This window comes from Anguilla rostrata, chromosome 11 (genome assembly GCF_018555375.3).
Source record: "Anguilla rostrata isolate EN2019 chromosome 11, ASM1855537v3, whole genome shotgun sequence".
Classification (NCBI taxonomy): domain Eukaryota; kingdom Metazoa; phylum Chordata; class Actinopteri; order Anguilliformes; family Anguillidae; genus Anguilla; species Anguilla rostrata.
The window spans coordinates 38,253,462-38,277,468 of NC_057943.1; the positions used below are offsets into that span (position 1 = coordinate 38,253,462).

Below are 24,007 nucleotides of genomic sequence, written 5' to 3' on the forward strand. Positions count from 1 at the left end.
GCTTAGCTATGTCTACACATGGGGGGTGGGGGCTGGAAAATATTCAGAAAACCCGCCCCCACCCCCCTCCGGCAGGATAAGTGGTTCAGTGGTTGTGGAAGAGGCATTTACAGGGGAGTATTCTTAGACCTGGTCACTGTGCGGGTCTCTCACCCATTTTACTCCAGTCCAGACCGGAAGGTCACAATAACAAAAATAACCCTCCTTTCCCCACGGTATGAGTCGGCCTGTGCATTAGCTGGGCCCAAAAAGAAATCAACCCGCTTGTACCTTCCAAAGTCGGTATGCGGGTGTGTGCGTGCGTGCGTGCGTGCGCGCGTGTGTGAGCATGTGCATACATGCGTGTGCACATTTTTGTGTGCAAACAGGTATACATAAAAACATGCACGCACATGCACACACGCACAAACGCGTGCAAGCACACAAACACACCCAACTGCATGGACACACGCACATGCTTTGTGTCTGTGCACATTTCTGTATTTGCATGTTTGTATGTATGCGTGCGCATTTTTGCATGTGTGTGCGCGTATGCATGTGTATGCGTGCACGTTTGCATATGTGTGCGTGTATGCATGCAGGCATGTGTGTGCATGTGTGCGCATGTGCAATAAATACAGTTGAGGCCAAAAGTTTTCATACACCTAGGCTAAAGATATTCAAACTCATTTTTTCACAACTCCGCACATTTCATGTTACCATACATTTCTCTTGGCAAGTTAATTAGGGCATCTACTTTGTTCACATCAGAGGTAATTTCAAAAAAATCTGTTAGAGACAGATTTATTTCAGTTTTAATTCACTATATCAGAATTCCAGTGGGTCAAAAGTTTACATACACCAAGTTGACTGTCTCTTTAAACAGTCTGGAAGACTCCAGAAACTGATGTTATGACTTTTTAGAAGCTTCTGATTGACCAATTCTCATAATTAGGAGTTAATTGGGAGTTAATTGGCAACTGTGGCTGTATTTAAGGGCCTACCTTTAGAGCCACTGCCTTTTTGCCCTTGATACCATGGGGAAATCTGAGCAACACAGCGAAGACCTCAAAAAATAAATTGTGGACGCCCAAAAGTCTGGTTCCTCCTTAGGAGCAATTTCCAAATGAACAACTGAAGGTACTACGAGCATCTGTACAAACAATTGCATGCAAATATAAAAATCCTGGGACCACACAGACGCCGCATAGTTTAGGAAGGAGGCACAAATTAACTCCCAGGGCTGAACAGACATTGACAACAACAAAGGAATTGGTGAAGGAGTTGGAAGCATCAGGTACCAAAGTATCTACATCCACCATTAAGAGAATCCTACATCGCCATGGCCTGAAAGGCTATCGCGCAAGGAAGAAGCCCCTACTCCAAGACCGGCATAAAAAGCCAGAATGAAGTTTGCAGGTGATCACCAGGGTGAAGACCTAGCCATTTGGAGGAGTGTTCTCTGGTCAGATTAAACAAAATTGAACTGTTTGGCCATAATGATCAGCGCTATGTATAGAGGAAAAAGGGTGAGGCTTTTAATCGGAAGAACACCATCCCAACTGTGAAGCATGGGGGTGGCAGCATCATGGTGTTTTGCTAGAAAAGGGACTGGTGCACTTCAGAAAATAGATTGCATCATGAGGAAGGAGGATCTAGAAATACTGGAGCAACACCTCAAGACATCAGATAGAAAGTTAAAACTTGATCGCAACTGGGTCTTCCAGCAGGACAATGATCCAAAGTGTACCTCCAAAGTTGTAACAAAATGGCTTCAAGACAACAAAGTGAAAGTATTGGAGTGGCCATCACAAAGCCCTGACCTGAATCCCACAGAAAATTTGTGGACTGAATGGAAAAAGCGTGTCCGAGCAAGGTGGCCCACAAACCTGACTGAGTTACACCAGTTCTGTCAGGAGGAATGGGCAAAAATTCCGGCAAAGTATCGTGAGAAGCTTGTGGAAGGCTACCCCAAGCGTTTGATTCAAGGTACGCAATTAAAAGGTAATGCCGCCAAATACTAATAAAGAGTATGTAAACTTTTGACCCACTGAAAATCTGATATAGTACATAAAAGCTGAAATAAATATGTCTCTTAGCTGTTATTTTGAGATATGGAAATAAAGTAGATGCCCTAATTGACCTAACACAGGAAATGTATGATAACATGAAATGTGTGGAGTCGTGAAAAATTGAGTTTGAATGTCTTTAGCCTAGATGTATGTAAACTTTTGCCCTTAACTATACAACAAAAATAAAATTAATATTTGCAATAATAATGAGTAACAGAATAACAAGTTAGTAACAGAAAACGTCACAATTATTTTCAGATTTTTCATGATGTAAACATAACTTTTCTCCCAGTATACTTCTGGTGTTTGTGAGGGAACTGCTGTATAAAAAAAACTGGTCATGCAAAATGGCAACAGTCAACACTTTCAGGTAATGCCAGTTTGCTACATTCACCTGTGTTTCGTTTCACTTTAAGGCAAACAGAAAAGAGCTCCAAGACTCAATGTGGCAGGAGTTCAAGATATTCATTAGTTGAGTGAGCTACCGCAGTGAAATGAAGCAGCAGCAGGCTGAGCCAGTCTTGCTCTTGGATATTGTGCTAGATGGCTTTTGATGCTCCTGAATGCATTCCTGCTGACTTGTGTGAATTCTGAAGCCTTGTTAGTGCTTTCAACACTGTGGCAAAGTGCTGCCTTCTGCAGCTGATAACAATGTGTGCACCACAGATACAGAGAGAAAATATTGGACTGTGCACCCATTTTAAAGCCAAAAGACAGAAGATTTTAATGTCAAAAGAAAAAAGAAAAAAAAAACCTAATGTGTGAGAGAGAAGCTGACAGCACAAAATGCCAACTGTCAACTTCAAGAGTTGGTGGAATATCTACCAAATTTCAGAGGGACTGGACAACAGGTGCATGTGTCATTTGCTTAAATTGAAACCAGAGGAATTGAACAAAAAAAAGAGCACTAAAGAGACTGACAACTGAACCATCCAGGTTAGGATATTATGCAAAGCTATCATAAATAAATCAAATAAAAGCAAAAGCAAACAATTCAGGCGCGATCAACACTCTTGACACAAAGAGAAGTGGACAAATCAGTAAAACAAGCCAGCATAATAAACACAGAACAGCAAGACCTGCCAAAGCACTCGGCACTTCACAAGAGATGTATACAACCATGCACATTCTGCAAAAAGTGAGAAATACCTACAGCACACTTACAGTGCGACTTAACTGCACATTTGGCTAACTGAACGATTACAAGGTTAATCTTCACCATCCGAACAGCGGTTGGCTGATCTGATTCTAGCCGGCCCTTTCTATCCCTGGTGTGCACGTTAGAACCCAGCTTCGTTGGGGCCGATTTGGCCTCTGCTCCATTCTTTTCCTTTCAGGTCCGCCCGTTCCCGCCGGGGCAGACGCCCCCGTGCCCAGGAACACTCTGAACTCACACAGCCTTCACCCCAAACAGACCCACGCTAATCCAAGACACCAGAACTACTAAGAGGAGGACACCGTAAAATAAACAGAGATGGGTTGGGCTACAGGGTGAAAAACTCGCCCCCACATATATCCTAAAATACCTCTCACCCCAGCATCCCTTGGCTCAGATCGTGCACTCATATTTGAACGCTGTGCATCTTACATTCAGCCTTTTGGCAGAGTACCCTTATAGGAAGAACGCGTGTGACACGAGGGAACACAGGCACACACAGACACATTCAGGAGCGGGAGGAAGATGGTCATCGCTACTGCCTGCGAAGCACTCAGCTTCCTGATAAAACCACTTTTGCCCAACTGCAGCAAAGTCTGGGCAACGGCAATCTGCAGAGACGGTAGCTGTGTGGGCCGGGCTGGGTAGCTCTGTGGGCGGGGCTGGGTAGCTGTGTGGGCAGGGCTCAGTGGCTGTGTAGGGGGGCTGGGTAGCTGTGTGGGCAGGGCTGGGTAGCTGTGTAGGGGGGCTGGGTAGCTGTGTGGGCGGGGCTGGGTAGCTGTGTGGGCGGGGCTGGGTAGCTGTGTGGGCAGGGCTGGGTGGCTGTGTGGGTAGGAATTAACTCAATAAACACACAGAATTTAGCTCAATAAACACACAGAAATGAACTCAAACACACAGAAATCAATAATGGGCAAACAGAAGCAGACAAGCAGGCAGTTTCACTCACACATCATTGAACTCCTCCAGGCTGGTGGCTGGTGTGAACACGTCCAGCAGCCCGATCACCTGCAGCACAGAGAGAAAAGCACATTGTCAGCCCTGAATCCACCAGCCTGCACACTACAGGGGGACTGAGGGGCAGATTGACCTGGATTCCCCTTCAAGAGGAAGCTGAGCTGTGTGTGTAACTGAGTAACACAGAACAGACTGTAACCTGACACCACGTGTACAGAACATACAAATGAAAACTGACCTCGCATTCTGAAAGAAACACCGATGTACCCCACTGCTGTATGTCACTCTATATAAGAGCAGCAGTCAACATAAATGCATAAAAGCACTGAGCAGCATTCCTCTAAAAAACTATCCTTCACCTGGCAAGGCGGGCCAATGAAGATTAAATAGAGGGAATGCATTGACGTCACTTTCCCACCGGAATACACCCCCTCAGTCGGGACTGAGTGGCAAAACATGCTGCGACATGGCTGCCTTTAGTAGAGGAAACTGCAAAACTGGGAGCAAAACAAACGATTATCTGCTTAAATTAAAGACAGCTGGACTCGACAGTGATCCTTACAACTTACCAAAGAGCCAGTGGTCCATGGACATTCAACAAGAAATCGGAGCTATCTTTTTACAGACTGCCGAGAGCTAAAGAAATGAGAAGCAAATGGATCGCTGCAATTCGCAGAAACAACTGGAATCCAGGCACCGAAACGTGGATTTGTTATTTTGTGTCAGGTATGTTGGATTTTTGGGTAAAATCATACCTTAAGTTATGTACTGTATTGACTACTCATCACTTAAATATTTAGCATCTTTCATTTATATTCTTTGTAACTGTAAAGTCTGTCGTCAGCATTTATTAAAAAAAACATTGATGATGATGAGCCTTGTGTTCTACAAACAAAGGGGGGATGGTTAGATCATTTACATGCTTGGCTAGCTAATACTATCTAACCATCCCCCCTTTGTTTGTAGAACACAAGGCTCATCATCATGGATGTTTTTTAATAAATGCTGACAAAAACTTTACAGTTACACAGAATATAAATGAAAGATGCTAAATATTTAACTGATGAGTAGTCAATACAATAGCCTACATAACTTAAGGTATGATTTCACCCAAAAATTCAACATACCTGACACAAAATGACAACCGCAAATCCACGTTTCGGTGCCTGGATTCCAGTTGTTTCTGCGAATTGCAGCGATCCATTTGCTTCTCTTTTCTTTTGCTTTCAACAGTCCGTAAAAATATAGCTCAGATTTCCTGTTGAATCTATTTGTACAGTCAGTCGGACAACAGCTCTTTCCCATTTTAGATGTGTTTTTTGTGTTTTTGCGGCAGTCGAGCTGAACGCTAACGCTGCCACTGATAGTCTCTCTGCCACTCGGTGGGTGCAACCGCAGTGACTTCCACCTACTGTGACGTCATGTCCTGATACTGGAGATTTACTCTCCTGTGGGTTTTCACTCCAACCCTAACAAAGCACACCTCATTCAACAGCTAGAGCAGGGCTGCCCAACCCTGTTTCTGGAGATCTACTGTCCTGGTTTTCACTCCAACCCTAACAAAGCACACCTCATTCAACAGCTAGAGCAGGGCTGCCCAACCCTGTTTCTGGAGATCTACTGTCCTGGTTTTCACTCCAACCCTAACAAAGCACACCTCATTCAACAGCTAGAGCAGGGCTGCCCAACCCTGTTTCTGGAGATCTACTGTCCTGGTTTTCACGCCAACCCTTAAAAAGCCAGAGATCTCACAGAGCTGCTATTTAGTAGACTCAGGAGTGCCAAATTATGGTTGAAATGAAAGCCTACAGAATGGTAGATCTCCAGGAGCAGGGTTGGGCAGCCCTGCTTGAAGGACCTGCTTCCTCCGTTCACAGCCAGACTGACCATTAAAACACTGTGGACTGTGTTCAATGGACACAAGAGAGAAGGGGACACACCTGCATGTTACCACCATGTGCTAAAGGACACCAAGGGCTCTTATCTAAATTCCAGTGAGTGGTTTACCGTTACCAGCTGAGCTGGTGTTCACCACAAAGGGTCCTCTGCTTAGTGTAACTGGAACATGCAACTAAACACATTTACAGGGCTAAAACTTTCAAATACCTGTTCACTTTTCCTGCTGACAGAACCCTCAAATTACGTATATGGCACATTCCAAAAGAGATCTCAGAAAAACTAGGGAATATCTTTATTTGGCCGGCATGTTTTTAAAAACTTTAACCCCCTATATTTTACGTCATTTAGTTATTCGCAATGCCCAACAGAAGCCGTGTAACCCTGTCCCATGCAGTGCAGGCCAGGGTGTGCTTACTGAGAAACGCATGCAGCCAGACACGGTTTCACTTCTGCCTGCAGCCCAACTGCCTCCCTGCATTGCTGGAGCAGGCTGCAGCTGCCCTGAGGGCCAGCAGGGGCGCTACTGCACAAACACTGCTTCCTGGGCAAAGCTGAGGCCAATCAGGTGTCACGGCCACCAGCAACACAGTCCGGACTCCACACCTGCACATCACTGCACTGGGAACTAGGGTCGCCAGATTTAGATTCAAAATTTGAATATTCCTCAGATTGGAAAAATAATTATCTCAATTGTAAAAATTTTTACACGCAATTATGTCATTTTTGACCAACAATCTCCGTTCAGCAGCGTTAATCAGGAGCCTAAGCATGTTTTCCATTTTGTGGTGGGGCAGGGGCCGGGCTGGGAGGGGTGGGGTAAGGCCGGGCTGGGAAAGGCGGGGCAGGGCAGGGTAGGGCCGGGCTGGGAGGGGTGGGGAAGGGGCCGGGCTGGGGGGGGTGGGGCAGGGCCGGGCTGGGAGGGGTGGAGTAGGACTGCTCAGCCAATGCGTAAAGACAGGACTCCTATGAAGGCTAGCCTAGCTGCAGAGATGTACCCACTCTGGACATGAGGGCGCATGCCAACCCAGAGTCTGCCAGGGGCCAGCCAATCAGCCAGGGGCCAACCCAGAGTCTGCCAGGGGCCAACCCAGCATCAGCCAGGGGCCAACCCAGAGTCTGCCAGGGGCCAGCCAATCAGCCAGGGGCCAACCCAGAGTCTGCCAGGGGCCAACCCAGCGTCAGCCAGGGGCCAACCCAGAGTCTGCCAGGGGCCAACCCAGCGTCAGCCAGGGGCCAAACCAGAGTCTGCCAGGGGCCAACCCAGAGTCTGCCAGGGGCCAACCCAGAGTCAGCCAGGGGCCAACCCAGATTCTACCCAGGGCCAACCCAGAGTCTGCCAGGGGCCAAACCCAATCAGCCAGGGGCCAACCCAGAGTCAGCCAGGGGGTCTCAAACATAAAACAGTAGTGTTGCCGGGAGGAAGGGTGTGGGAGCAAACAAGCTCTTTCAGCTCCCTCCAGGAAGGGAAATAAAGCCCACTCATCTTGTGTACAGCAATAGTGAACATTCAGCCACATGACCTTTGACCCTGACTAGCATTTGCAGGAGCCGGGCTGCATGGGGCAGCGTTAATGAGATCCGAGGCCCTGCAGTTGAGATTGATATTTCCTCATTTGAATCCCATGTGTTCTGAAGTAAAACAGTGCAGTCTGCAACAGCGGTAGCCTAACCTTGAGCTCAGAATGCTAATGCACGCTTCATTAACTTTGTACATATTGACGGCCATGAAAGGCTCTCTGCTGTCATTATTATTATTGTTGTTGTTGTTGTTGTTGATATTATTGTTACTATTGTACGCAGACTGCACAGCACCACTGTCTACCCCCTGATCTTCAGCCCTGCACCCCAGCGGTGTGATTCACAGCTAATGGCGGCTGCAGTTACACAACACGCACAGCTTCCCCGCAGCCCCATCTCCCCGCTGCCAGCGCATGAGAAACAGCACGAACGGAAAGAATGCAGCCCACAGGCGGGGGGGGGGGGGGGACAGCCTGCAAACACGCACCCGTGTCTCCCAGTATTCCACAACCAGTGGAAAAGGAAACCTGCCAACGCGGGCCTCGTCCAAAAAGCCAGCACTGTGTCCAGGGCGGTGAGCTCCGTTTGCATTCTGTACTCTTTGTTCGCCAGACTGTGGCACCGAAACGGCTCATGAGTGCCGGCCGATGCAAAATAACTTACTGTGGTCTAATTTGCAAGTGAACCAGCCAACGCTGTGTGAAGAGCTCATAAGCTAACAGAGAGGGGAACAGGTGGGAAAAGATGTTAGCATGCACTCCTGTAACAGACACTGGCCTCCAGGAAAGGGTCCTCCCAACTCTGACTTACAGGTCTCGCTCAGAGAAGCCCAGCCTCAGCTGGACCACTGGTCACCTGGGAACAGGTCCTTCACATGCCAATTACAAGCCAGTCAAATCTGGAAACACTCTGGTAAACAACCTCAGAAATCACATGAAATATGAAAAAGTAGAGGTCAGGAAAGAATGAGGAAAAAAGCAGAGGAAGAGTAGAGGAAGAAAGGGTGAGGAGAGGAGGAGAGGAGGACGCGGAGGAGGAAGAGGAGGATGTGGAGGAAGACTCACGTTCTCATGCTTCATGTGTTTGAGCAGTCTCAGCTCGCGGTACGTGCGCTTGGCATGGATGATGGACTGGAAGGGCCTGGAGAGCTTCTTAACGGCGATCTTCATGCCTATCTTCACGTCGAACGATGAGCTGTGGAGCAGAGCGAGGGGGAGGAGTCACATGAGGACACGTTAGCCATTCAGCACTAGGCAGAACGCCAGGCGAGGAAGGACCAGCCAGGTCACTGCAAACACTGAGTGCCGTAGTTTTATCTCAATCCAACATACAACAAGGGCACTGCTGCCCTTCCTGAAATTTGAGAAGAGCAGGAAACAAAGTTTAGGTCTAAAAATAAATATAATAACACCAGGGTACGTACACACACAATTTGAGAAGAACAGAGTCACCAGGATTCCCTGGTTATTAGGAAATGCAAATTGAATAAAATAATACATAACATTACATCATATCACACGAAACAGGGATGAAATGTCAGTGTGGGACTGCGCGAACTGCGCATGTATTTTACGAAACCCGTCTTTCACGAACCCTGTCTGCAATAAAACGGGTAAATCCCACACAGACATTTAGGATGAAAATAAGTTTTCATTAATAGCCTAATTGTACAATTGATAATACATAATTGCAAGTGCTGTTATTCAGGCTACGCAGGCCATTTCCTAGTAAATTAGATTGTGTGCAAGTGTGCCAGCTTATTTTGTGAAACGCAAGAAAGATTATGTTATTTAAACAAACACTGCAGCCAGTCACCCACTGGCCACCATAGGCTACATACCTCAGGCAGGGAGGGTAAAATGGAGCTTTAGAATGCAGACAGCAGTGTGTGCACATGAGCTCCACAATACATTTCTCACAGAAATTGTAGTCTGTTGACTATTTTAACTTCACCGCAGTGGTGATCAGCCTTACATGAAGCAAGTGCTAGTGTGTTAGCCCCCGATCACAATTCTATGAGACCGTGTGAAGTAGCTAGCGCAAGCCATTAGCACTGGCCAATAAAATTGATGATGTTGAATTGATTAATGTTACTCATTCAATCGAACACTCAAAGTAAAACTGCTTGATATTTCTATTTATGTTTTTTTCACTTAGCCTGGACAGTTTTCCTCAACAGTTGTAAAGTTATTTTGATATGTTTTAAAACTATCAAAATAACTCAGAACTGTTCCTTTCTTCATAAGCATTTGGCTATTTTTTACTTTCATACCGCTACATAAAATGGTAATAAGAGAAAAGAAAATCAAGTTCATATAATGCCTAATTTCATCTGTCATGACTTTTATGCCAAGGCTCCAGTACCCCCTGCGACCCTGATCAGGACAAGTGGGTATAGATAATGGAAGGATGTCTTTTATGCCACCTCCTCTGCCACTAGCAATCCCCTCACATCCCCCCTCCCAAAAGCTTTGAAATTCCCCCAAAATGTTGCTTATAAGTAGGGAAATCCCCCAAACCAAAAAAATGAATTTTAAGCCTTCTGTAATATATTATACAAAATTAGTTCAGCCTTGTCACCACTCAAACAATCTACTCTTGTCAGTGTCTTCAAAGGGGAATTGTGGTATTTTAGCTGTGTTCAGCGAGAGCTGATCTGTCATTTCCACGGGAGCCTGGACTGCATTGTCACCCGCATGCGTGCGGTCGAGTGAATCAGCTTTTCTGGGAAGCCTGAAATTGGGCCAGTTCTACCGGCTGATGAGGCAGCAGTGCCCAGGCGAAATAGCACCTCACCTGCAGCACACCTCACAGCCCAGCCCTGAACACAGAGGAGTACCCACAGCGTTCTGACAAAAATCCAACCTATTTTACAGTTCGGATCCCTGTTTACAAACTAATGGCAAAAAAATAAAAAACTTGAGTCTGTTACACAATGGAAAGTTGTGTTTTTCAACGCTGCCTGACCTTATCAGAGATCAAACAGGAAGTGGCGATTCAGCAGAGGGAAACAGGACAGATGGCCGGCTATTGCTAGTGTTCGCGCACACACACACACACACACACACGCACACACACACAAAGATGCGCCAAATCAAACTGCCCCTCCCCCGCCATGATCTATTACACTGTGGGAGGGAGCCCGTTCCACTGGAAGGCCAGTAATTATACCGGTTTTTGTTACTCAGTTAGCTAATTAACCAGTAGTCCAGCAGCAGTTCATTTGTACATCTAGCCTACAATAAACCTTTCAAGTTTCAAGCAGGGGAAACAAGAACATGCTTCAAATGTCATTCTAAAATGGCTTAAGAAAAGTGACTGAAATACAGCAGACAAGCAGGCTGACTGAAGTAATTAATAGTGGGTTCCCAGGCCCTTCAGCATTCACCCGAGGCTCACCTCTCAGGTCACACACAGGGCACCAGGTACTCCCGGTAGGCTACATCGCCTGGTCTTACACACCCAAAGAAAGTTCACTTCACAAATTGCAAGCCATGGCCAAAACTCAAGTCAAAAAAGTGCTTTATTTTTTAAAGAGACTACGGTTGAGTTATTAGTAAACAGAAACTCAGCCAAGGCTCAACGGGCCTTATTCATGAAACACGCACGCAATCCAACTGCAAATCCAAGTACATTTAAGAATATGTTGTCCCACAAACATTTTAGCCTTCGTTGTTTTTTTTTCTCATCTGAATTTATTCTTTTCATACGACCAAAATCTAGATGTTTGGTAACAAGGCATATAAGCAGAAGAGGTTTCTATTAGAACGCTTTATTATTTATGCAAAGTCAATTTAAGTAGTTACAGACCTCATTAACAAAATGTTAGAGGCATGAATAGGTTATTAAATTTTGTTTGGCCCATACGCAGGGTTTTTAAAAAGACTCCACTAGAAAGCAGTAGCTGAAGAGCACTAAATCTGAGCATGTACCCCAGAGCTGCGTATCTACATCATAGACAAAAGAAAATAATGGACAAATTCAAAGTGGCATCACCCATTGACTCTCCATGGGCTTGGTGAAAAGGGGTTTGGAGCCCGGGAAGTGAGGTTCTTGGGCACCGCCATGTTGTACAAATTGGAGCCAGAGACTGCGCAGTAGGGACATGAAGTCCAGCCGTCCACTAAGCATGTGAGATGTGACTCGGTAGTGACGCAAACTGTCCCCGATTCGTCCACAAAATATTGCCGTCTTGTCCAAATAGCGCAATAAGTTAACAAATCGGCATATGGGGAGACATTAGACAAAGAAAAAACACCCACCGTGACTACTTTCCCTTGCAGGAAAAATAATTATTGACTTTGTTTTCTGACCGTATTGTTGCCATTGACTTTACATTAAAATGGGTGGCTGAAACACCTATACTGGAGCCACCCGCACTGGGGCTAATGAGCAACATCTCTCAACAAGGAAGTGAGCTTCAAAAATGCAGCCCGGCTGCTCGATTTGCTTACTGGAAGTGCAGCTGGGCACAGCAACCCCACAGACGCAGCAGCCTGACAGTCCAGCCCTGAGGCAAAGGCCCGTCATTAGCATGTAGCACACAGAGCAGTCAGACCGGTCTTATCGGCTAAATAATTACACTTCCAATCCCGGTTCTGCAAATCAGCGGAACACCTATTCGCCGTTGCGTTAACAGGTTCAGGGCTGTCTTCGCCTCAGGCTAACAAGAGAGAGGCTAAAGAAACGCTAGAAAATGGAGACAGGCTAAAGGAAAGAGATGAAGGACGGAGTGAGAAACGGAAATCTTTTGTTTATTTTCTTTTCTTTGAGGAAAGCAATCACAGCAGGAGGTAAACTGGAGTTCAAGTTCTGTGATAATAGAGACAATATAAATCTGCAGATGAGGGGTCAATTCAGTGTAAATTCAGCAGGGACCGACTACACTGAAATTGAATTGATCTCACCCGAATCCTGCTCTGGTCTCCTCCACCCATGATCACTCCAACCGAGGCTGGAGTGAGAGCCTTTCCCTGCTGGGATTCAGCTCGTACCACACAGCCGCAGAACGCACTCCACACCAACGTGTGACTAATGTCTGTGACTCAACAGTTTGCACAAACTAGCCCAATTGTTTCAAAAAAGCACAAATAAATGACAGCAGAATGAAGGTGAACTTGATTTTGGAGCTGAGCGTGACAGTAATAACCATAACAACACAGCTGTTAGCCATGCGGATTCTGGTGTCTTTCAACACAACTCTTTTTATGCACTGCTGATCCCAGAAGAAATAAAACTCAAGTCAAGACAAGGTTGTGACTGCCTGAAAAAACCAAGATTATCATAAGATTGGCACTCAAAAAGCAAGTGACTTACTAAACTAATAAAATGAATTCAGCATAACAGACTTTTTGAGCTTGCCTGCCCTTTTGTTAGTACTTTCTGTTCATGCAGCAAAAGACTGTAAGCATAGCGGTTGAAAATGCTCTGAAACTTTACAGACTGCCATATGAATCTGAATCTGCACTGAGAGAGAGTAGCTGAACATCTATGGTATATCCTAGCTCAGTCAGCCTCTGTTTCACCAGTGACTCAGACTCACATAAATCACACTCAAAGCAGCCCGATGCGTGCCTGGAACACCAAACCTTAAACTCTGATCCGGTGTCTTGAAAGCATTTTGGCACGGAGAAAGACTGCAGAAAGTCCCGCAAGACAGAAAGTGTGGCTCTCTCTCCACAAGCTTTTTTGGGGAAACAAGCGCGAATCCGCAATAGTTGCGACCGCACGCGCGCATGCATCCATGTGAGCATGCATGCACGCACGCACTCTCACACAAGCACGTGACGTTTTCTTTGGTTCATGGCCAACCTTTCCACAAAATCATGCAAAATCGTGCAAATCTGTCAATCCATTCTAGAGTTATGCACCTTTTTGTGATAGGCCACGCCCCCTCTTGGTCAATCGGCCTGAAAGTTACTCAGCTCTACCTTTGGTCATGACCAACCTCCATGCCAAATTTCGGCCTCCTGGGGCGAAAACTGTGGCCGCTACGGGGTGGGACACTTTATGTGGACAGACAGACAGACAGACAGACAGACAGACAGACAGACAGACAGACAGACAGACAGACAGACAGACAGAGAGCTATAGAGCTGCGGTCGCAGATAAAAAATCTTCTTATCAGGTCCTGTTACGAGCCCCTAGCGCATCATGTGGAGGGAGGACAGGGTTGGGGGAGGGGGGGTCAGAGGCTCTGGAGTACAACATCTGTGTCAGGACTGAGTCAGGCCTGGGGAGATACAGCAGCAGCAGCATCACACACACACACACACACACACACAAGCACTCACTCACACGCACATTCACACGCGCACTCACACGCACGCACACTCACATGAACGCACTCACGTGGGCACACTCACACGGGCGTGCACTCACATGGGCGTGCACTCACATGGGCGCGCTCACATGAACGCACTCACACGCACACATCCAACTTCCCATGTCCTGCAGCCAGCTGTATCTGTAACTGGGCCAGAGTTTGTGGCTGTTTACTAGCGAGGTTCCTGTGAGACTCAGGGAGGAGCACAGGGGGAGGAGCATGGAGAGCCCTGTGATAGAGCTGCCAGAGGAGGGTGGCTCTCCGTCCTTCCCCATCTACTGCAACAGAAGCTCATAGGGGCAGACATCAGCACTCTGAGGAGAGCAGAGGCCACACCCTCCAGCTCAGGAAGGGCAGGCTTCAGCGGCCATTTTAAAACCTCTCACTTAACCACAACACCGCACAGCACCGCACACTGAACCGCACAACACCGCACACTGAACCGCACAACACCGCACACTGAACCACACAGCACCGCACACTGAACCACACAGCACCGCACACAACACCGCACACTGAACCACACAACACCACACACTGAACCACACAGCACCGCACACTGAACCACACAACACCACACACTGAACCACACAGCACCGCACACAACACCGCACACTGAACCACACAGCACCACACACAACACAGCACACTGAACCGCACAGCACCGCACAACACCACACACTGAACCACACAGCACCGCACACTGAACCACACAGCACCGCACACTGAACCACACAGCACCGCACACAACACCGCACACTGAACCACACAGCACCGCACACTGAACCACACACTGAACCGCACACACCAGCACACTGAACCACACAGCACCACACACAACACCGCACACTGAACCACACAGCACCGCACACTGAACCGCACACTGAACCGCACAACACCACACACTGAACCACACAGCACCACACACTGAACCACACAACACTGCACACTGAACCGCACAGCACCGCACAACACCACACACTGAACCACACAGCACCGCACACTGAACCACACAGCACCACACACAACACCGCACACTGAACCACACAGCACCGCACACTGAACCACACACTGAACCGCACAACACCACACACTGAACCACACAGCACCACACACTGAACCACACAACACCGCACACTGAACCGCACAGCACCGCACATCACCACACACTGAACCACACAGCACCGCACACTGAACCACACAGCACCACACAACACCTTAATGGGTTCAAACAGGAAAGGAAAATCTACAAATACCCCCCATGTTCCCACAGTTAAAACCTGACAGCGGGGAGCATTCACAGACATGAAGGCCCATATCAGTGACTTCCAAACTTCCCAAGCCCATAAGCCACTTCATCAGGAAATACATCTTCTGTGACTCACCCCTTCTTATACTTCAGCTGAATGCAGTGTGTTCAAATGTGGAATGCACGTTTCAAACTTGTCAAAAACAACCCCGCCTTAATCGGGCTCACAACCCGTCCCACAATTCACCAGTGTCTCCCAAGTCTCCAGTCAATCGTCTATACCAGCAGGGATTCTGTAACAGTGACTTCCAGCAAGACCTTGCGTACAGCGAGCAGGTCGTACTTGAGCCCGACCCAACAAAACAAGCAGGGCGGAGCCAGGGTCTGTGACCCGATTACACTGAGACCCTCTGTGACATCGGACCCCTGCTGATCCCGTTGCCTGGCACTGCGCTATGACCACCTTCCTTTCTGCACAGACTGCAGTCCACTATAGCCAGAAGAGAAACCCAGCAGAAGAAACTAGCGTGCAGACCATGGCGTGCCATTAGCATCAGAACAGCAGCAGCACTGAGAGCCAGCAAGCAGAATCTTCACAAGCAAACTGTCTTCATTCCACACGCACACAAATCCTGTTTCCCCCACAGAGAGAACCGCCAACATGCGCAGCGTCAAAGAACATCGCTCGCCACAGGCTGCTTTAACATCCCCTGTGAAGGGAATCCCCCCCGCCCCCCGCAACCCCCAATCTGTGCATTCAGCGTCACTGAGGTTAGAATGTTATGCTTCAAAGGGATCTGATAAGAAGATTTTTTTTTTGAAAGATTTCAGATATTAGTGGGAATTTCCCCCATACTCAAACAAAATGGAAAGGCATAGGCTAACCAAGACCAAATATTCAATCCAGACTGGACAAGGGTTGGATAAAACATGGATTTAGATAAACTTGTCAGTTAAGATAAAAAAAGGTTCTATGCAGGTTCATTAGACACTGACATAGAGAGACCTGATACAGCAAAACCTCAGAGACACAAATCAGATCGAAATGGGCAGCAGCATATGTAATTACACCTTATCAGGCTCTTTATTACCACTGACTGACAGGCAAGCATTACACAGCTAAATTACACATCCTCATCCATAAAAACAGGAAATATATTCAAAAGGCAAAAGGGCAGGTCTCCTCACTATGGAAAAGCCAATGTGTTTCAAATTAAGCCACAGATAGTGGAAAACTGAAAATGAGATGTAGCCTACTGTTCAGAAAAACCAAAACAGAAAATAATTCATCACCAAATGAGTTTGATCACTGGTTATCATCTAAAACGAAATATTATAGCGACACAATGAGAAAACCAACAGCGTTAATTCACTTGAGTTAGCTATGCGATTCCAAAAAATAATTTTAAAAATTGGTGAATTTCACATCCCTTTTAACGTTTTAGACATTTTACAGTGCCAACTCGCCACCATTCCAGATGTCTCTGTATCTTGAAGTTTCAAACGCATAAATGCATTTCCAAATTTCTTGTTCAAGAGAAGGAGCCAGAGCAGCCCTTCCTGCAGTGAGCCATCTACACAGACAGGACAGCAGATCACAACACGTCCAAAGAGGGGGAAAGGGCTGGATATTTAACAAGTATTGTTTGCCCACCACAGGGGTAGCCTCCCTCCAACTCTAAACCTAACCCTCCCTCAAGCTAACCCTAACCCTTTATCGCTTTACTCCACTTAGAGGGAGCCCATTAATCGGATCCTGCGATAAGATAGATATAGCCTACTTTTTATTGAACCTTGTGGGGTAATTTGTCCTCTGCATTTGACCCATCCTAGTTACTTAGGAGCATAGGTTGCCATATGCAAGCAAAGACATCTTTAGACTGAGAGCAGAGAAAAGAACTGAACTAAAATGAGGCAATTAAACCCTTTTCCACTGACAGCGCAGTCAAAATGGACAAATATTATTTCCCCATTTTAATTAAAGTTGTTTTTAGTCTGAAGATTAAAGAAATCTGTGCTATAGCAGAAAGAGGTCAGTAAGTGGCTTTGAGATGACCTCACAGGGATGATTCAAGGTCTTCATTTCCACTTACAATGTCAGTGTACACACATAGGCTATTAGATTATGCAAGCTAAATGGAGCACAGGCAAGATCCCAGTACAAATGGTGCATGCTCACTGAAGAGTACATCTTCATTTCACAGAGGCGTTCACTGATAATCCCGAAGACATGCTTCACATATAAAAAAACGGATGCCCATTGGCCCAACATTATTAATATATATAGTATATATTCAATTCTGTTGCATGAAACTGAGAAACAAAAGTCAACAAACTCAAAGTAAACAAAATATTCCAATGTCCCTTGCTGTAGCACCCTACCAGCTCAATATGCCAATGCCCCTTGCTGTAGCACCCTACCAGCTCAATATGCTAAGGCCCCTTGCTGTAGCACCCTACCAGCTCAATATGCCAATGCCCCTGGCTGTAGCACCCTACCAGCTCAATATGCCAATGCCCCTGGCTGTAGCACCCTACCAGCTCAATATGCCAATGCCCCTTGCTGTAGCACCCTACCAGCTCAATATGCCAATGCCCCTGGCTGTAGCACCCTACCAGCTCAATATGCCAATGCCCCTGGCTGGGCAGACAGCCAACACCTCGCCACTCCTATCTTCCTCACATCCACCTGCCAGGCTGCCTTTACTCATCTCAAGCTGATTCCAACCAAAAGCAAAATTAACATTCTGCACATTAAAAACAAATGTTTGTGTTTGCAAAACTCTGTTAACAAATGAACTATTTACAGAAATTTGTAAATACTACAATATCAGCTCAGGTTCATCAAAATTTAGAAACCCAGCTAATATTCACCATTATAATAGGAAACAAAATCCACGTTCTCGGCTAATACTGTGCCAGGTGCACAAAATGCAACGCAGGTGCACCGACAGCGCGCCTAAATAACTTTTTTGAATCACACAAGGGAATCAAATAGATTAGGTGACTGACTGACATCCCATTATATGACCCAATATTGCACCATAAAAAGACAGTACGTGCGCAAGATAGCCTAGTAGCCTATGCTTAATATTCAGCAGCCGACATCATGAAAGGGGCATTCACATTAAAGTCGCTGAGTGTGAAAGTCAAATAAATAAGAAAACGTGCACACAGACAAACGGAAAGTCACAACCCTGTGAGCTGCAAATGGCTCATTTACATTGCACAGGATTAGCCTTAACTCGCTGAGCAGGAGATAAACATTAGTTGCGTCAAAATGCTGATATCCAGTTTACCCAATTTCATATTTTGGTGGATAATCTAATATGAAGCCAGACTGATCAAGGTCAGAAGAAATACTCAAACGCTTTTCACTCCACAAATCAGGACAGCTATCGTGAATGGAAATATAAATAATTTAAGAGTTTGATTTCTGACGTGCCTTTGAATCTAGAACAAGTGTGCATTTTAGCCATTTCGAAATCCGAATGATTTCACAGCTCAGTTGTGTGTATTTAACATGGGTCAGTCTTCGCAAAGGGCGTGCGTAAGAATGACATTTGGTCGTAGTCTATGGAAACGTAATCTTGGAAATATGACTCATGGCATACAAAATCCGCGATGACATAATGTAGTAATACGCCTAGATATCTACGGCGCCTACATTAAGGCCAGACTCGACTGTCAAACCGGCTGGTTTTGGTTAACACTGCACAAGGAGAATGGACTGAAATGCGTACAGTACTGATAACATTAACATAATACTCACTTGTGTGGCTTACAAGGTAATATTTTCACCAGGACAGTAGTTCTGTTTTTACAAACTTGATCAATATTGTAACAGCGTTGGCACAAGCACTTCAAACAAAACGAACCGAGGTAGAAATCAGTGAACAGACTCAAATCGAAACAGCGGCGGCCATGTGCCAGTAATGGAAGATCACCGTAGCAGTGGGCAACACCTTATCCAACTAAACGTAACTGCACGCGCGAATCTCTGTACAGATTAATGCGTGGCATGCATTTCAGCTCAGAGACCGAAATGTTTTATATTCACAGCGATTGGTCCAAATATATCACAGACATAAACTTGTTAACTAGCTACCTATACATACCCAACCCAACGACTCAGAAGCCACTCCATGCAACACACTCGACATCGATATTTTCAACTCGTACCAGCTAGAGCTGTAGATAATATCCTTCTCCAAATCGACGTATATGACCAACTAGCTGACAGGCTAGGCTCAACAACACAAGCAGTGAACCGAGAAAAAGTGCCAGTCTGCGTAAAGCTAATACGGGACAATCGCACCCCAACAAGCACACTAAAGCCTGCGAAATATAAATGCTACATGTGATGCATGTATGCTAAGCAAGCTAGTTGTTTAGCATACAACACCTTCAGTAAGCGAATGGGTCCCATGTTGTTAGGTTTGCCAAGCATTGCACACAAGCATACAAACTTAAGTAAAAATATGCAAGATCACCACACTTAATGCAAGACTTAATACGACAAACAGCTCGAGAATAATACATGAAGTCTACAGCTAACAACCTCAATATTTTGTACGCGCACATACGAATACAAATTCGTATGTGCGTATATATATATATATATCGCATTGTTGACCAAGCTCCCATTAAGGCCTCCAAGGAGCCAGCGCATTCGTATTCGTTAACTAGCAACTAAGTGCATGGCTAGCTAGAAAGTTAGAATTCATTCAACTTACCATACCGATCCATAAGCACCAGATCCAACTGGAGACAGGCTCTGGTATCGTTCTGGGACCTCCCATATCGTCTTGTTCAGCTCCTGTCGGTAAAAAGTGGGTCTCTCTTTCTGCGACATTTCTGTAGAACACCCAGGTCGTGGCAACTACAGCCTACACACAAGTTAGAACAACTTCGTTTCTTCGATCGATTGAAAGTGCCTTTGTGCAAGAAAAGTAAGCTAACTAGTTAAATGTGGTATCTAAGCACACAGGTATGCAAAATGATCTCGCTGAAGAACTCGACGAAACGCAAGATGAAGTAAACTTTGATGGTCGTGCACTGCGTGAATGGCAGCACCAGGCTTGCTAGTCTAGTAGAACTCCTCGGCAGTTCCGTCTCTATCATAGACCTATAAAAATATGCACAATCTTCCTCGCGTCGTTCCACTTTGCTCCAGTCAGTCACTGCCTAGGCGCGTTCCAGCGACTACCCAAACGCGCCCCAGCCTCCAGAATTAAGTCTCATATCTCGCGAGGCTTCTTCTTCTTCTTGTTAGCTTTTTTAAGGCGGTTGTAATCCAGTATTGATGCATTACCGCCACCTGCTGTGTGTCTCGGAACATTTATTTAAACCCTTTCTTTCACATTGTCCAGTTTTCTTTATGAAATTAAAAATTATCCTTCTCCCCGTGCTGTTCTCTACTGCCTTAAGTATCTTGTTAAAAGTCATATCCTCTATTCCCACCTCTCTCAGCTCCTCCATCATACTCCCCCTTTCCCTTTGGTACCTACTACAATTGATTATAGCATGTTCCACAGTCTCCTCTACCTGGCAGTAATCACACACACCTGTAGGGTGCTTCCCAACTAAATGTAATGTTTTATTTAACATACTATGTCCCAGTCTTAACCTTGTAATGATGACCTCCTCTCTCCTGTTTCCAATAATGCTTCTTCTTTTTGCATCAACTTTATTCTGAATTTGGTATAGATGCCTACCTATCACGTCTCAATCCCACCACTCCTTTTCTGTATCCCTTTCTTTTATATTACACCTTTTGCTTCTGCTTTACTTATTTGAATTTCTACCTGTCTCTCCTCATTTGCTAAAGCCTCCTTGGCCAATATATCCACAGCTTCATTTCCCTTGATCCCAACATGTGCTGGAACCCACATATATTTTATTTCAATACCCTTCTGCATTAATCTATTGGGCACTTGGAGAACTTTAAACAATAAATCTTCTCAACACTTTCACTTGAAAGATATTATACTTCTAAGGACTGAACTTGAATCAGAACATAATATTACCTTACCTGGTCTGATCTCTTCCACCCATTGTAATGCCATCAACAGCGCATACATTTCCACTGTGTATACTCCCAGGTTATCTGGTGTACGTTTACATACTTCAGTATTACTTTAAGAACTAAAAAGGCCGACCCTGCTTTACCCGTTTCCGGATCCACTGACCCATTTGTATATATCTGTAAGAAACCAGGATATTTATGTTCAACATAATTCACAAAAGCATTAGCCAAATCAATTTCACCTCCTTCCTTCGTTTTAAGTTCTAAAAGATAGTAATCAACCATTGGTGTTGCTAGTAGCCACGAAGCCACTGCAGGGGTCAATACTGTTGGACTAAATTCTGTTCTATGTACTCCAATCATCTCTGCTAAGGAATTTCCCACCCACCCAACTAGAATTCTGGACCCTTTCATGTTCCCAACAATGTTGCAGAACTCCCTTTGTAGGGTGGGTAGTGTCATGTCCCCTCAAATAAGTCCAATAATTTGCCATGAGTTGTTTCCTTCTCAATTCTAATGGAATTTCTCCTGTCTCAACCTGCAGCGCACATGTGGGAGAGGTCTTGACAGCCCCACAACATATCCTGAGAGCTTGTGCCTGTACAACATCAAGCTTTGCCAAGTGTGTTTTGGCTGCTGAGCCATAAGCAATACAACCATAATCAAAAACAGAACGAACCAGCCCCACATACATAGTCCTTAGAGACGTTCTGTCAGCTCCCCACTGCAACCCTGTCAGACATCTCATAACATTTATCACTTTCTTACACTTCTCTATTACCTTATTGATATGTTCTGACCATGTTAATCTGGAGTCAAAATGAACCCCCAAAACCCGAAATAATCTTGTGAGGCGATTAAACACGTGAGGAAATAAAGTGTTCTTCTTCTTTTTCTTCAGTGGCTTTACTGGCAGGTTTCGAACCAACTGATTAGGTGCATACCGCCACCTACTGTGCTGGAGTGTGAAGAGAATACAGACTAGGCTGAAGCAGATGGTTCATTACACCCTGCACCTGAGTCCACTCATTTTAATGAATCCGACAACTGCCCATATCCTATTAGCAGTTCCACTTTGCTAGGAACAGAGAATTCAGAGCACCCCACAGACTGCAGTTCCCTACGAAGCGCAGCCCGCTCCTGCTCATAACTGGGGCAAGTAAGTAATACAGGCTCAACCGTTTCCTGTACCTGACATGTTTAAACCCCCAGCCTAATGACCATCGTTCCACTTCCTTTATTGCTGCACACAATGCTGTGCTGACATCATGACCAACTCCTGCAAAAATACCACTAATCATAATATTAAACAATACTGGACTAATAGCCCTTCCCTGTGGTGTCCTGTTCTCCCCACTGAGACTTTGCGATAGTTTATAGCCCACCCAGACCTGGATTGTGCACCCAAATATAAAGTTTAATATCCAATTATACACCCTACCGCCAACCCCCATTCTCTGGAGCTTTATTAGGAGCCCATCCCTCCACAACATATCATACGCTTTTTCAATGTCAAAGAAAACTGCCACAAGAACCTCTTTCATTGTCAGGGCCTTCTTTATGCCAGTTTCCAATCATAGCAGCGCATCCATTGTGGACCTGCCAGGACGGAAACCACACTGATACGAAGCAATTAGACCTCGGGTGTCCAAGAAATAATATAGACTATTTATAATCATTTTCTCCATTAGTTTACAGAGATTTGACGTCAGCGCACTAGGTCTATAGTTTCCTGTTATTGATGGATGCTTCCAATCTCTTGGCAACTGACCCTCCAACCATACCTTGTTAAATAAGTCGAGGACTGCCTCCAGGACAGACTCTGATACAGGTTTTAGCATGACATAACAAATCATACCTTTCCCTGGGGCAGAATGTCCACTATGCATTAGCGCCCTTTTTAGCTCAGTCAATTCTCCGACTGCCAGACAACCGCTCTTACCTCCCCGCCCCAATAAATGTAATTGCAATAAAATCAAAGAATATTATATTATTAACCCAATCATTCTTTTAGCAAAATGTAATATCCATAAATCCAAATTTAATAACTCAATTTGTTATTTAATAACTTAGTTTGTATGAATGAATAATGTCCTCTGGCTTTGTATATATATATACTGTCCCCTGGCATTTTGTTTATTTTATTGTGATTGATTGATGTCACTTGAATGCCTTCTGTATTCAAATTTTGTATAATAAATAACTTAAAAAAGAGGGTTTGTGTTTTCAACTCATAGTTTGATTGCAGGAGAACTGAAAGTCCGAGTTGAACAATCTCATGATGCCGGCATCATGGCCACTAGGGGATTGCACCAATAAGTAAAGTGCTTGTGACTATTGTACTTTTCAGCTCTGATGAAGATCTCAGTGAGACCGAAATGTTTGTTCTTTTTGCCCTCTTTATTTTGTCTTTTTTCTTTTGTGCACTTTAGTACCTTTTTTGCACACATTTCTATTAGCAGTATGTGAGTTGAATAAATCAGTGCCTTTATGATGCCAGACTGATGCCTTTAATGCAGTGTCCTAAAATTTCTTCTTACTGTGAAGAGTGCTGGACCATAGCAGTTACCACGACGGCACAATTAAATTGAGAAATACCATCTTTGGAAAAAAAGATGCTGTCACTGCATTTAGTTAAAACCTACCATGCATAAAAAACGACCAAACTCACCAATCACCCGCAGAAATGTATTTATAATGCCATCACAGCGTGGAGTGTTTAAAACCATATCGTGCTGCACCCCATTCATTAACTGTAGGGGTACCAATAATTTTGAAAAAAGTATACTACACAATAAAACTTTTTGTTTATAAAAATTGACTG

General features: G+C 45.2%; 2 protein-coding genes across 3 annotated transcripts in view; both read right to left on the reverse strand.

Annotated features, from left to right (window-relative positions):
- The window catches only part of LOC135234858 (mitogen-activated protein kinase 14A-like), a 40,792-nt gene extending 20,396 nt beyond the window's left edge, over nt 1–20,396 (reverse strand). Inside the window, exons 1-3 of one of the 2 annotated variants that reach the window (XM_064299853.1) lie at nt 19,892–20,396; nt 8,646–8,775; nt 4,157–4,215 (exon numbers count right to left, since the gene is read on the reverse strand). In XM_064299853.1, the coding sequence (XP_064155923.1) occupies nt 4,157–4,215; nt 8,646–8,775; nt 19,892–20,010 (308 nt within the window). In that variant the 5' untranslated portion in view covers nt 20,011–20,396. The remainder of the gene's footprint in view (nt 1–4,156; nt 4,216–8,645; nt 8,776–19,891) is intronic. The other variant, XM_064299852.1, reaches the window with a different exon arrangement.
- Nucleotides 1–24,007, reverse strand: part of LOC135234859 (NACHT, LRR and PYD domains-containing protein 3-like) — a 91,178-nt gene that overhangs the window by 43,048 nt on the left and 24,123 nt on the right. The window lies entirely within an intron of this gene.